Source organism: Ceratosolen solmsi, unplaced genomic scaffold (genome assembly GCF_000503995.2).
Source record: "Ceratosolen solmsi marchali unplaced genomic scaffold, CerSol_1.0 scaffold11, whole genome shotgun sequence".
Lineage (NCBI taxonomy): Eukaryota > Metazoa > Arthropoda > Insecta > Hymenoptera > Agaonidae > Ceratosolen > Ceratosolen solmsi.
Genome location: NW_011948416.1, coordinates 2,503,933 through 2,517,027, shown reverse-complemented (window position 1 = coordinate 2,517,027; position 13,095 = coordinate 2,503,933). Strand labels below are relative to the sequence as shown.

At 25.5% G+C, this 13,095-nt stretch overlaps 1 protein-coding gene across 1 annotated transcript; it reads right to left on the bottom strand.

Annotated features, from left to right (window-relative positions):
• Positions 1–2,129: 2,129 nt before the first annotated feature.
• Positions 2,130–7,087, bottom strand: LOC105359167 (iso Glutaminyl cyclase). The gene is made up of 6 exons (XM_011495672.1): positions 6,518–7,087; positions 3,859–4,002; positions 3,513–3,782; positions 2,931–3,089; positions 2,632–2,857; positions 2,130–2,319 (listed from the first exon to the last, which is right to left on the bottom strand). The coding sequence occupies exons 1-6, from the start codon at positions 6,629–6,631 to the stop codon at positions 2,168–2,170; spliced, it is 1,065 nt and encodes a 354-aa protein (XP_011493974.1). The 5' UTR covers positions 6,632–7,087; the 3' UTR covers positions 2,130–2,167.
• Between the last annotated feature and the right edge of the window lie 6,008 nt (positions 7,088–13,095).

Genomic DNA, 13,095 nt, shown 5'->3' with positions numbered 1-13,095 from the left:
ATTGAGCCGACAATTTAAAAATGTAAATTTTCTGATAATAGTGCAAAAAAATATTATATGAATATTATGTATAAATATATCAATCGGTTACATCTATCCACTTGCAATATTTTTCATTTATTTTTTAAAGTTATTAGAATTTTGATTTATAATGGCATTTGTCTACATCACAACTTTGCGTAATCGTCATAATATCAAAGAAAAAAGAAAAGAAATTTTTCCAAGTGTCATTTTTACATACTTATTTCTTTAAACGCCATGTATTATCAATAAGTAACTTTATCCCTATGTTCTCTCTCCCTCTCTCTCTCTTTCTCTCTCTTACGCACTTTTTCTCAATAATAATACAAATGCGTGCCCATGCAGAGAAATAAAGAGCGGGAGAGAGAGAGAGAGAGAGAGAGACAAAGAGAGAGGGAGAGAGAGAAAGTTTGGATTTCGTACTGAGCAAGTCATTGCGAGCCAATAAACTTAAATCTCTTCTGCGCATGCTTCATCGAAAAGGTGCACTATCTACTTGACATGTATGAATGACTTAAGCAGAACATTAACTTATCATCAGTGGCGCCACCATCGTCTGCATCTGCCAGATCGATGGCTCGGAACTTTTTGTAAATGTACTGACTGTAGATATCGCTGGTAGTAAAGATCTCGCGTCTCTTAGCACTTACATTGATCAACTTAAATACGAAATGGAAGTTTTAATCCGATAGCATTGCGGTTCGGTCAATCGAAATTTGCACGTCATTATCATTATTAAATTTCATACAATTTGTTCATCCAATATCATTGTATACTGAAATTTTACTTCTTGAACTGCAAGGATTTATAATAATTAAAATAAACGCCAATGGTTCTCTACTTTATACTGTTAATAAATGCGCAAAAGCTTATTAAGCGGCACTAAATTTTAACAACTGCAATTAATTTATTAAAGTTTTCTAATGAGGTTCCGTATAATTGAATAAGTCAACCCTTAAAATTAACAAATGATAACAAATGATTTACCATTTTTTATTCATGTAAAGTAGACGTACAGTCTATTTCCTCGTTGGTTAATTGATTAAAAAAAAAAAAAATCTCTCGGCTACATTGCAAAAAATTCTATTAAACTTTCGATTTTATTACTTTAAATTATTAATCTTACTACGTGCTCCTCTGTAATATATTTTCAATGCTCAACTAAACGTGAGTGATATATGCATGCCATAAAACAAATCAATAAATTAAATAAATAATTTAGTTTTAAAAAAGCGTTTATAAAAACGATAAAAAACAATTTGAGCAAAAATTATTAAATAAATATCAATATGTATAAATCAACAGGTGGCTTAAAAATTTCTTCCCATCCTAGTGCACAAATTCAATCTGTTTATGCGTTTTTCAGATGGCAAAGCCAGACGAACAATGACCTCGCTTCATTGTTACCAACACCTCCATGAAAAATCAATTATATATTACATTTTCCTGCTGTGTCGCACGCTTCGTGTTTACTATCTCACCTTTTTATTTCTTATCATTACAATTTTAACGATTAAAATTTGATTTTAACACGTAACATGATTTAGCCGACGTATAAAAATAATAAAATTTAATTGCAAATAAATTTTTGATAATTTCATTGAAAATGACCCATCGAGTATTAGAAAATTAAGCTTATAATAATATGAAAGGAATATAATTGTATGCATTAACTTATTAATGAAACAAACAACTTTATTTTCTGCAACATGCAATATACAGTGTTTAAAAAATTGATGCATTGTCTTTTCTAGGTGTGTATTGTATCTCTCAAATAATTGACATTGAAATAAGATTATCTTTAACCACACATACAATTACTTCTTAGATAATTCAAATTCCTCGTTAGAGCTCAATTCTTCCAGTTGACTGAAAAAATGTTTCTGTACTAAATACATATTGAACAAAGATTAGATGAAAGCGTCGGATGATATATTATTTGTTGAAAATAGCCATTGTTAACCCATTTATATCCATAAATATATTAAGTATTGAAAAAAAAATAAAATAATTTTGTCTGTTATAATTCTTCATTATTAAGATTTATATTAAATTTATATACTTAAATTTTTTAACATGATACAGCTAAAATATTAATGACAGCATTCTTATATTATATGGGAACAACAGAGCTAAAGGAATCTACTCACACATTTATGTTTAAGTATGATGCAACAAATACCCTCAGAATTTTGTTTATATTTTCAATCGTAGAGATGCTTAAAGCATCTCTGTTATCCTCAGCTGAGTGCCAAATGTCTGGAAATGGATATGGAATCAAATGCAAAACTGAAACATCTAAAACAAAAAATTAGTATGATTTAATTAATTAATATATATATATATATATATATATATATATATATATATATATATATAAACTTTTATTTTTAATTATTAATTTATTGTGTAATTAAACATGTTTATGGTTTTTAATTATTTTTATGGTTTCACACAACTTAATGTAATACAAAATTATGTGAAAGATAATTAAAAATGAATTTTGTAAATTCAAGTACTTTACAGTATATATATATATATATATATATATACAATATAGAATAAAAAATATATAATATTTACATTAAACGTATTTTCAAAAATACATACTTTTTTCTAAAAATGGAATGTGATCATCTTGTATATCAGGATGAATTGTATAATTTTGAAAATATTTGCGATTTGGATTTTTATAATCATAATTTTCAAAATGGCTTGCTTTAGCCAATCTCTCTTCTGTACTTGACAACAGTGCAAACCATCTTGCAGTATTTTTAAAATAATTGTAAAATATTGGATTGGGTGCACCAATTAAATCCAAAAGTACAAATAAATCCTAAAAGATTAATATAAAGTCTAACATAAAGATTGAAGAAGAATAAAGTTTTAAAATAAATTAAATCCTTTACAATTTTATCCAAGTCTGATATGCTTTCACCTGCATAAGTTTCTGTGTTTTTTTTCCATTTATTTGCTAAATGTCTAGCTCCATACAAAGAATCTGTGGCACTCCATGATTTAAATGCTTCCTCGCCATCCAAAAATAAAAGCATTAAACTTAAATCGGCCTGTAAAATCATAAGTTTTAATTATTAACGTGTTAGTTTATTAAGAGTAATTGTAAATAGTAAGAAGTTACACTTTTTTTCCTTGCATAGTGATAATAATTTGATATCGATCAAATTTTCCTCAACTTAAAGCATATTATTTATAAATTTGTATTGTGAGCATCTTAATTACATTAACGTGTAATATATCCTATTATTAAAACGCAATAAATGCAATAAATAATCAATACTAAAGTTTATAAAATATGTAAATCACAAAATTATAAATTACTTTATAAGAAAAAAACTAAGTGGCTGAAACAAAATTTGAATTTTCAATCTTTTTGAGTTTCATAGTTAACTATATATTTTACATTTAATTTTTATAGATTAAGACTGTTTGTCCTACTCGCTACATCATTAATAAACATCATGGATACTTACATTTTTTATAGTGTTTAATTGATTTTGCATAACCTTGGCTAAATTGATAAGCTGCGTACAAGGTACTGCACTATCAGTAGCACCAACAAACTTGAACTTCTTTTCATATTTTGAATCATAATGACAAGCTAATACTAAGAATCTCTTAGCTTTAGGATTAAATCTGGCAATGATGTTTTCAAATTTAAGTTTTCCAAATACCGGTGTACGATCCTCAAAAATATCAGATTCAACGCTCCAATTAAGGCTTTTTAAAGTAGATTTAATATACTATATAAATAAATATTATTATACGTTTCACTGTAATTCATTAAATTTAATTTAAATAACAAAAATGATATTATACTTTTTTAACTTTCAGATGGCCTGGTGTTCCAACAACTCGAACAATACATATGTTCTTTAGTACATTATTAATATGATGAATATTTGTTAAATATGCTAATGCATTTATGTCACTTCTGGTCATGTGGCTTGCTTTGTGAAGTAACTAGAAGATTAAATAATTATTAATCATAATGTTTAAATGACAGTAGAAATTATATGTAATAAGTAAAAAATAATTTGGAATACATTATACGTATACATATATATATATATATCACAATGTATATGCAAAATATTAAAAAATGTTGTTTGTGTATCATGTATGTGTGTTATGTTATTGAGAAAAAAAAATAGTTAATGAAATTAACAACTTGGGAATAAATTTATTGCATTGCACTGTAAAAAATATATGAAATAATTACTATTAAAAGTAGAACGAACATATCAAATTGGTATTTCAATTTGCAATTTGAATTTGGCACATAATTTGTTAAATTTCACATTCATTAATTATAATATTTATACCGATTCTAATCAATCAACGATTTATTCGATGTATAATCATAGTTTCAAGAAAAACTAAATAAACAATTCGCTTTTTTCTGCATTATTTAATATCAATATTAATTAAATATAAAAACGAAAATTTTAGCGTACAATTGGAGAAATTAAATATATTTATTATTATATTTAATATATATATATATATATATATATATATATATATATATATGCATTGTGCATATTCGAATGATTTGTATACATCAATAAATTAAAAGGCTATAAAATGTCATTCGTAATTTAATCGTTTTATTTGATTACCCGTAATTGTTAAGTTGTAATGTTATATTTAATGCTTATTAAATTTTTTTTTATAATATTACTATTAAAGAAAATAGATTTTTAATTCTTAGTGGCTTTTGCATAGAAACTAAATATAATATTATTAAAAAATAATTCGAAAAATTTTTATCGAAATTTTATTTATTAATTGTTATTATTATTTTTAAATTGAATACTATCATTCGTTCCTTATTTAATCAATATTGGAATATAAAATTATAGTAAAGCGAAATGATAAATATCATGATGAAAAACAGTTCTGAATAAAGTATATGACAAACAATAATATTGAAAAAACCTTCGTTGTAATTATCTATCAACTTAAATGTCAATATCTTGTATGAAATATAAATAATCTACCCTGCAAATTAATTAGAATAACATACTGAAATATAATGAAATCGAATGGTGTAATAAAAAATACTTACTTTAACATTTTTTAATTTTATAGGTAATTATACACAGTTTAAAACATTTATAATTAAAACTTTATAATCCAAAAATTTTACAATCAAAATAAGTTTAAAACTGATTGGACTATATAAATTTATGTTAATATACCTAAATACGTAAGTTAAAAAATGAATAGTTTTCTTACGAATAGTTATGATACTAATGATGCTAAGAATCAAAATAGAATTGCGAAATTGTTTTAACATTTCATAAATTAAATAACCTTAGAGGCGAAATTAAAGAAATAAATATAATAGTTGTAACTATTGTTGTTTTGATTATAATTATCATTAGTAGCGGTAGTAGTGGTGGTAATAGCAGTAGCAGGAGTAGTTACTACTGCTATTGTAGTATTAGAGGTAGTTGCTATTGTTATTGTTGCAGTAGTAGCAGCACTGGTTGCTACTGTTATTCTTGAAGTAGTAGTAATAGTAGTAGTAGTAGTAGTAGTAGTAGTAGTAGTAGTAGTGGTGGTGGTGGTGGTAGATTAGTGGTAGTAGTAGTGGTAGTAGTAGTGGTAGTAGTAGTGGTAGTAGTAGTTTTTGTTATTATTATCGTTATAGTAGTAGTTGTTGTTATTGCAGTAGTGGTAATGGTAGCTGTTGTTATTGTCGTACTTGTAGTTGTAGTGTTTGTTATTGTAGTAGATGGAGTAGTAGTAGTAGCAGTAGCGGTGGTGGTAGTGGTGGTGGTAGTGGTAGTAATTGTTATTGTAGTAGATGTAGTAGTAGTGGTGATAGTGGTTGCTATTGTAGCAGTGGTTGTGGTAATGGTTGTTATTGTAGCAGTGGTTGTGGTAATGGTTGTTATTGTAGTAGTAGTAGTAGAAGTAGTAGTAGTAGTAGTTGTTGTTGTTGTTATTGCAATAGCAATAGTAAAAATAGTAGAGTATAAAGCATCCTTAGTAGCATTAGTTGTTCTTGTAGTGTTAGCGGTAGTGGATGTGACAGTGATTGGGCTGTCGTTGCGACAGTGGTAGCGATAGTGGCAGTGATGGTGATAGTGGTAGCGGTAGTGGTAGTGGTAGTGGTAGTGGTAGTGGTAGTGGTAGTGGTAGTGGTAGTGGTAGTGGTATAATATTACAACATTAATACAACAAGGACCCTTTCAAGGATAATAATGACGATGACATTAAGGTAAAATAGTAGGTAGGAATGTTGGTGGACGATCATCGCTCATCATCGAAACAATACAAGACGAATGAGTAACTTATCGATAGAAATAGAATAAATCATGTAAATCTCATAAAATGATCATTGAAAGTATCGAGAGCGGCATAAGCGACGGTCTAATACAGCACTCAACAGGTACACAAACAAAATAATACACCATACAGTGGATGTGGGTGAGAAAGTCATCGAACCACGTCAATCTGACGTTACCTTGGCATTCTTGAAGGGCATGCGGTAGGTGTTGTATTTAGCAAAAGTCTGGAAAAAGCTTGCGATGATAATGAGGAGGAATATCACCGCGCTCCTTTGTATGTTGGGTAACATCGTCGTAGGTATGTCTCCTGATACCAACTGACGACGTAGACTAATGAACCAATGCCGTGGCCAACGCCGATTGCAAACTAACGCCAACGAAAGGAGACGAGACGGAGGAGAAGCAGCAAAGCAGCGGCGGCAACAGCGGCGGCAACGACAGCGACGGCAGCGTTGGTAGCGGCTGCAAAGACGGCAGGATGTCTTCCTCGAGCGAATGCCAACGAATTTTACGACATAACGACTGCTTTTTTTGGTTCCTCGCCTTCATATCTTTTATGGTAGTTGCGGTGAAATTCGACGCTATTCTCTCGATTTACACCGATGATAAGTTAGACGGATGCACGTGCATGTCGAATCCTTGATCGTACACGCAACCAAAACATATATTGGCAAAATGCTGTTTCAATTACTCGACTAAAGTTGAGGTTAGGTGTTTATACTAAAGGGAAAATTGCGCGAACGTGAAAGAGGGGAGGGAGAATAAGAGACTGTCGGTATTTGAATTTGACATGCGCATTTGCTCTCGCCTCAAGATTGCTATGATATCGCACGTTCTTTTACATTGTAATCTTGACTCGTAAATTTATAAATAATCACCGAATTAACATTTTAATGAATTTATTCGCATGGTACTAATATCGACTATAGTGTTAATACTTTTTATAATTGTACATGTAAAAATTAAAAATCAGTCTGTTGATGATACAAGGATTAATAATTACCCTTATTTATTATTATTTTTCTCAAATTACTATTTTTATTATTGTTAATGCAATGATGTAATAATGCTTTATATTATTGTTATTTGTGAAGCATAATAAGCTTTACTGTAAAATAAAAAGACTTCGATTGAAAAGTTATTATGTAACTTAGTATTAATATTATAGATTATGTGTTTTATCTGTGAGATAATATAATATGTAAATTTAATTTGATTATCACAATACTGTATTGCAAAGTTCGATTACTATATTTGTTTATGTACATAAATTTAGACTTTTTATATACATATTAGAACTAGAAAGTTACATTTTTTTATCAGTAAATATCTGATATTTCATCACTTCTATTGAATAAAAAACTAAAATATGTTCAATTTGATTTCAACCATAAACTTTAGTATTAATTAATAATATTCAGTACGCAGCAAACTAATACATCAAATATTTTAAATTTACATGAAACATAAATAACATTATAAATTATTACTAATTCTGAATTTTTTAATACATGTAAAAAGAAAGTAAAAGACTAGTTTTATCAATACGTACAAAACTAAGTAAAGAGCGCTAAAAATTAATTTGTCTTGAATCTATTGGAAAAACTGTGATAATTAAAGAGATTATCCCCATTAGCCCATACTGAAAAATATAAATTTCCAAAATAAGTTGAATTAAAGACATTTAATATTTAACTCTGATGTTTATCTTGCACGTTATGATTCAAATATTACGTAGCAATATAAACTAATATGCATTTACTGAATAGTAACGTACTTTTAATAGAGTATTATTTATTAATAAATACTGTTTCACAATTACGTGGTAGCAAATATTAAAGCATTATAATTGTATTGATAGATCCATTGTTTCGTTGTTATCGAAATTCTTCATCTAAGCCAAGGTTTATTATAAACGTAGTAACTAGTTTGTTCATTTGGATCTGCTACTGAAATGTCCATCTTTTAAAGTATTGCATGCAATACGTGCATGCACACCAGTCAAAGATGTATATATATATATATATATATATATATATATATATATATATATCCCACTGTAAACGTATTATTACTTCTTTAAAATAGGTATAGAAATTAGATATGCATGTTAGATAATGAAATGTCTTATGAATAAATATAAAAATAAAATACAATACATCGCAACGTTAATTTTTCTTCTTCTACTTAAGTTTGAGAAATATATCGAAGGAACGATAATAAACTAAGGATTCTAAAACATTCATATAAAAATCTGATCACATTCTTTAGTGAAACAGATATAAAGAAGGAAAATTTTCCATTCCGTTAATCTTTATCTCATTACATATTCTCTTACTTTTGAATACTTACTATGATATTTCTGCAAACGTATTTCATATTTCATAAATGTATTTGCGTGTATATATATATTTTTTTTCTTTTTCTGGCGACAATTAATAGCATAATATAGTAGTTATAAAATTATTAAGTTATAAAAATTAAGTTAAAATAACGTGTTTGTTAATACCAATGTGCGTGAATACCATAGTTATAATTTTGATACAATCATTGCAAAACAAATAATTAAAATTTTGTCTTTGTATAAGTAGTACTATTAAAATATTAACTACGACGAAAGTAAGTATAGTTCGAAACAGTAAATTATTATTAGTAGAAAATGGTTAATAAGTGACGGATTCTTCAATAAAATTAATTAAATTTAAGTAACATTTAATGATCTAGGCGATAAAGGCATATAATAAATTGTTGCCATTCAATCTTGTATTTTCTGTTTCATTAATGAAATTTTAATAATTACCTTCTACAGTATTACCCCTTGTTAAATACATATTCATATACTATTTTTTTATTTATATGATCAACTGAATGTGAATACAGATATACAAGTTATTAAAAAGTATATGCATATTTTGAAAATTTTTAAGTAAAACGAATAAAAAATATGGAAGATAATTATTCTATCGCAATCAATAACTTACGATGATTTAAAATAATGGTAGTTAAAGTTATATAAACACAATTATAAAGATATTTATAAGTTGTTTTAATGCAATAATTTTAAATTTTAAATCGAACCCCGATATTATTATTAAAAGTTCAATGACACTAATCTCAATTCATAAAGTATTCAAGTATCAATCATTTTTTAATAATCAAATACATTTATGATCTTCGATATTTTTTTATTCATGTTAGATTTGTAAGCTAAAGAGTATATACAGATTTACAAATAAAAATATGTGATATATGAATGAGATATAAAATAAATGCGTAAAACGAATTTTATTATTATCGATATTAATAATTTTCAATTTATTTTAAGTCCAGAATTAAATTTTGTTTGAATCCGTTTAATACCGTTTAAACATTTCTAATTTCATTAATAATAACTATTTTAAAGAATCGCTTAAAATTTCTATATACATCGTTTAAATAACAATCAAACCAAATTAAGAGATCGAATCTATTTTCACCATTCTTATTTCATTCTTACATGAAGACTAATATATTTTTCCAAACTTGTTATTAAATTTTTATGAAAATTACGAAGCGCAACATTTTTGTTTTTTTTTTTTTTTTAAATATGCGCAAAATAATAATTGCAAATTGTATTAGTAATAAACTAATTTTTGTAATAATAAATATAATAATATAAAATATATCAAACCTTACAATTTTCATTATTGCGTTATTTTTTAATTTTTAATAAATAGCTATTCGTAAGGTTATACATATACAAAAAGTTAAAAGATATAATATTTGTATGGATCTAATCAACGTGACTAAATATTTTTTTTTCCTAGCACAATCAAGTCGTAATCTTCAATAAGTCGTGTAAATTATGAGTTTGCTTGATTCCGAAGTTTATCTTTTGTAAAAATACACTAAGGGTATTCAGAGGAAATACAACATCTTTCCTAGTTTATTACAATAATACAAATGCTTCATTAAATGTAAAATGTTTTAAAACGACAAATTCCAAAATTAAAAACGACAATCTGTCTTTTTGACTCATGGATTGATTATTGTAGAAATGTACATGTTCTGCAGTTAATGTAAAATGATTTTGAAATTTGCATTGAAAATTTTAGTGATATAATTACTTGCAGTTTGTTATAAAACATATTAATTCCATATACAATTGACTGAAATCGTTCATTAAATACTTCAACGGTACGTGATAAATTATTTTTAAAATATAGAAACTTTATAATTCTGTATGTTTCTGCTGTTATCCAGAATTCTAAAATTATGTTAAAATTATAAATAAAGTGTTGAAATAAAACTTGTCTTAAAATGCGAAACTCTCGTGAAGCTGGAATAACACATTAATTTTAATGTTGACAGACACGTGATATATAAAAGCAATTCTTTCTGAAGTATCCGTAACGAATGCTTAATTCAATAGGTATATTAATCAATTTCTTGGTAATGCTTGATTAAAAAAATATTCAAAAATGTATTAAATAATTTTAGAATTATTTTGTACGTTTATGAGGAAAAGGTAGATAAGTTTGAAGAAAAAAAAAAGCAAATCATTTAACGTCGGTTTTAGTTTAGAATCGTATTTACAATAGATATATTTAACTCATTATTTAATTATTACGTATGCAAAAGTACCAGACTACTAAAACTGTCTGATTAATTTTAATGATTGTACACATATTGCTTGTTATAAATATTTGTCTGCTGCATTGAGAATTAATTAGAAGTGTAAGCAATTGAATATTTCTGATTACAGTTTAAAAAGTTTAATTAAAGCTAATAAATGTATTATTTATGGTACATTAATTATACTAACAAATATATTTTTTACAATAATTGATTATGTATCAGTTTAATCATACCTTACGATAGCAAAACTGTACGCAAGGCATTGATCAAATCAATTAAATGTTCGCTGTAGGCACTAAATATTAGCAACAATGGAAATGTTTATAGATTTTATTTAAGATAAATCGAATACACATATTAATTATTTATGAAAAGCAATTTAACGGATGGTTTAAAATATAATATATCGCTACTGACTAATTGCAATTATCAAATAAAGAAAATCAGAACTTAATTGAAAAAACATTTTTTTATATTTAAACTCTACTCTCAATTTACTTATCTGAAATAATATTTTTTCAGATATATTATAATCACGTTATTCTCTATTTGTTGTGCAAATATTATTTTAAGCGCTTTTTTTAGTAGTTTTATTAAATTTATTATTTAACGAGTTTAAGTAACAGCAATTTTAATGCTTATAATATTAATAAATTGATATGACATTATACAGTTTCGGTATTCCTAATTATATTAACGAAAACCTCATCATGAATTAAAAATATTAATTTAGATTACTTTCATTATATATATTATTTTATACGTATTTATATTATATTAGATTTAATAAAATACAAGAGAATAAGAATTATAGTCATATTTACTTTGATAATCTATCATAAACAATATCAAGCGATCTATATGATTAATACCTGATTTTACTTTTTCTATACATTTTTATATATACATATGTCAAAAGCAGTATACTTACTTATAATTAATTATGTAAAAATTATAATTTTACTTAAATTATTATAAATAATTATCTAATGATATAAGCATAATGTAAATAAATATCGTCATAACGTTTGATAGTTATAAAAGTAAGATAACTATTAATTTAATTTTAAAACTTTTGCTAAGAACTTACCTTTAGTCAATCTTTCAATGGAATTCAGTCAATGAAATTGCACTTTCAATATACTCGTACTTATCGATCTTTTTTTAATTTAAAAAATTTATTTACTACAACAGATTGTTATATTATACTAAAAATATTTCTGCATTATGCAAGTGCCTTAAATGATTATATTACTATTAATCTCTAACTTATAATAATAGCAAATGTTTTCTTGTTATTTAATACGAATTTTTATATTGTATTTTTTTTTTTTTTTTTTTTCATTCTTTTACATAAACTAATGTGATGATTAATTAAAATAATGATCATTATACAAATATGCAAAACTACCACCACCATATTCGACTGACCAACATCTTCACGTAATAATATTTATGCTTCTATGTTATAACTTACTACACAAGTTAAAAGTAACTGTCATCGAATAAAAAAAAAGTTTAAAATAGATGTATTACAATGCGCGAACGGGCCCACACACACATAGCAGGTGACTAGGCGGGCAGTTATTTTAATCATAAAAGTCATTTCCATTTCAATATTAAAATAGATTTTATTATATGAAAATTATGTTTTAAAGCTGTATAGTAAAGCTGTGAAATTGATATAATTTTGAATATTTTAATTGTAATTATAAAATAAATTAAATTGTCAATTAAAATAAATTTAAAAAAATGCTTTTTGAAAAAGTAAATTATTTTCATTATTTATTTTATATTTTATATTATGTTTTAAACTTTAATTACATTTATATCAAAATAAATATAAATAATATGTCGATTTTAATAAAATTTTATTATTATAACTTTATATTTATTATATAAATAAATATATAATATCAGTTAGTAAGTATAATTAGTGAGAGAATCATGATTTTATATGAGCAATTTTTACCAATTATCTATTGTTGAAGAATTGGCATGTAATGTATTACTAATTGAAAAGTTAGTGAAGTAATTGATAATTAGAATCGATTATAAAGTTTATACTATGGTAATTTTATAATTTTTATTTAATCTCTAATTTGTAATTTTATAATTGGTACGACTATAATTTATT

Coding starts and splice junctions, on each gene's coding strand:
- LOC105359167 (XM_011495672.1), bottom strand. CDS start 6,631: ATGTTACCCAACATACAAAGGAGCGCGGTGATATTCCTCCTCATTATC. Junction 3,090..3,512: donor AATTAAACACTATAAAAAAT/GTAAGTATCCAT, acceptor ATGATTTTACAG/GCCGATTTAAGTTTAATGCT. Junction 2,858..2,930: donor TATCAGACTTGGATAAAATT/GTAAAGGATTTA, acceptor TTAATCTTTTAG/GATTTATTTGTACTTTTGGA.